Genomic DNA, 2,777 nt, shown 5'->3' with positions numbered 1-2,777 from the left:
TTTTTAAAGACTAATACCACAAATAGCCTTTGTAAAAATGATCCAAATCGCAGCCCTAGCTATTTTTTTTAACTGCTAGGCGTGCACTTAGCTAATAGGGTAGCCATACCCTCTGGCTTTTTAACCGTGTTGCAACACATGACACGCGACAAAAGACACTCATACACTCACTCACTCACTACAATCTTATATCTTAAAATAAAATCTTTATTGCCTGCAAAATTGTTAAACACTTGCATTAAGGAACGTACAAAAGTTCCGTCTGAGTAGTCCCAGATTCTCAACATATCCACACTTCCAAATTAGCCTAACAAAAATGGAGAGATTTCTAGTGAGGGCCAACAAGGCAGACGCGCCACCAGCTGCAAAAAAGCTTCGAAGGTATGACGAAGCTTACTTGCAGTTTGGATTTACAGTCACGGCTGATCTGAGACCTCAGTGTGTCGTGTGTGCCGAAGTGCTGGCAAACGACAGCATGAAACCTTGCAAACTTAAAAGGCACCTCGAAACAAAACATGCTGCCATTAAAGATAAACCGGCAGAATATTTTAAAAGAAAGCTTGATGGCCTCCATCAGCAACAGGCAACCATTTCAGTGCAGAGCACTGTGTCTAAACAGTGTTTGGAGGCATCGTATGTAGTGGCTAAAAGAATAGCTAAACTGGGTAAACCGCATACAATTGCCGAGACTCTCATTTTGCCGGCCGCGCAAGACATGTGCAGAATAATGATAGGAGATAGTGCAGCTGCCAAACTCGGTGCAGTACCACTGTCCAATGACACAGTAGCTAGGAGGATTTCAGACATGTCTAATGACATCAGAGAGCAACTCATAGAGTTAGTAAAACAGAGTCCCTACTACGCGCTGCAGCTGGACGAATCCACTGACATTGCTGGGCAGGCACAGCTCCTCACCTATGTCAGGTATCTGCGGGACAAGGCGATTGAGGAGGATGTCCTGTTTTGCCGGCCTCTTCAGTCGCGCACTACAGGAGAAGCCATCTTCAATGTTCTTGATATTTTTATCCGTGAAAATGGTTTGACTTGGGACCGATGCGTTGGCCTATGCACGGATGGTGCACGGGCAATGACGGGCCGCGAGCGTGGCCTAGCTGCTCGCGTTCAGCAAGTAGCACCTCTTGTGAAATGGACACATTGTATGGTCCATCGCGAAGCATTAGCTGCCAAAAAAATGCCTGTTCTCTTTGAGTCCGTGCTAAACCAAGCCGTGAAAATGATAAATCTTATTAAATCACGGCCGCTAAACTCTCGGTTGTTTGGGATCCTCTGCCAGGAGATGGGCTCAGGGTACGAACAGCTGCTTCTGCACACTGAAGTTCGCTGGCTCTCTAGGGGGCGGGTGTTACAGCGGTTGTATGAGTTGCGAGAGGAGGTGAAGTGTTTTTTGACAGATATCAAATCAGATCTGGCGAAGCATCTGGATGACACTATGTGGCTTGCGTCTCTGTCCTATTTGGTCGATATATTTGATCGTTTGAATGGCCTCAACCTGTCTTTGCAAGGCCGCGAAACTCATATTTTGCTCCTTGCAGACAGAGTGGACGCCTTCAAACAAAAAATTGAGCTCTGGCATGGCCGCATCAGTCGAGGGAACTGCGACATGTTCCCCAGCCTTGCAGACTTCATCACTGATGCAGGCACGTCACACAATTTCTCGTCTCTGTTTCAGTCAGCGTCGGAGCACCTGTCTGCAATGAGGAAAGAATTTGCAACGCATTTTAAAGAGGATTATCGCTCTTTTGCGTGGGTTCGAGATCCATTTGTGTGCACAGCAAAGGAACTGCCAGTTGATATGCAGGAACAGCTTATTGAGCTGAAGAGTGACAGTAGGCTGAGGGAACTTTTTACCTCCTGCCCTCTGTCGTCATTCTGGGCATCATTGATGCAGGAATACCCTCAACTCTGTGACGTCGCCTTAAAGATTCTCCTCCCTTTCGCGTCCACATATTTGTGTGAGGCAGGATTCTCAAAAATGACTGCACTCAAGACGAAATACCGCAGTCGTGCACAAATCGAGGATGATTTGAGGCTGTGTTTGTCAAACATTGCACCAAGAATTGAGGATCTTTGCAAGGCAAAGCAGGCTCAGGTCTCACATTAAAGCTTCTGTAAAACATGCAGATGATATGCCTATTATTAGGCCTAGTAATAATAATAATTAAGAATAAATTCATATCAGAGTTCTAGTGCCAATTCCCAGTTATAGCAATAGCCTAGTAATGTTAATAGGCCTACTGATGATGATAATAATAATAATAATAATAATAATAATAATAAGAGCATGTAACCTCATATCATATAGCTATAGCCTAGTAATGATAATAGGCCTACTACTACTACTACTACTGATAATAATAATAATAATAATAATAATAATAATAATAATAAGAGCATGTAACCTCATATCATATAGCTATAGCCTAGTAATGATAATAGGCCTACTACTACTAGTACTACTGATAATAATAATAATAATAATAATAATAATAATAATAATAACAATAACCATAATAATAATAATAACAACAACAACAACAATAATGATAATAATAATGCCTGCAAGCTCACATTAGAAGTCTGGTGCTACTGCCAGTTATAACAATAGCCTAGTAATAATGATAGGCCTACCTACCCCTACTGATAATAATAATAATAATAATAAAAATAATAATAATAATAATAATATGGGCCTAAAAATAATAGCCTAACCATCTATCTATCTATCTATCTATCTATCTATCTATCTATCTATCTAT

The 2,777-nt window shown here is 41.6% G+C and overlaps 1 protein-coding gene across 1 annotated transcript; it reads left to right on the top strand.

Moving 5' to 3' along the window:
• The first annotated feature begins 727 nt into the window (after window positions 1-727).
• On the top strand, window positions 728-2,122 carry LOC142400926 (zinc finger BED domain-containing protein 5-like). Its single transcript, XM_075486170.1, has one exon. The coding sequence runs from the start codon at window positions 728-730 to the stop codon at window positions 2,120-2,122; it is 1,395 nt and encodes a 464-aa protein (XP_075342285.1).
• Window positions 2,123-2,777: the final 655 nt, after the last annotated feature.

The sequence above is a fragment of the Odontesthes bonariensis genome, chromosome 15, assembly GCF_027942865.1.
Source record: "Odontesthes bonariensis isolate fOdoBon6 chromosome 15, fOdoBon6.hap1, whole genome shotgun sequence".
In the NCBI taxonomy this organism is placed as follows: Eukaryota; Metazoa; Chordata; class Actinopteri; order Atheriniformes; family Atherinopsidae; genus Odontesthes; species Odontesthes bonariensis.
The sequence above is the reverse complement of the archived record's forward strand: the minus strand, read 5'-3'. Positions and strand labels throughout refer to the sequence as shown.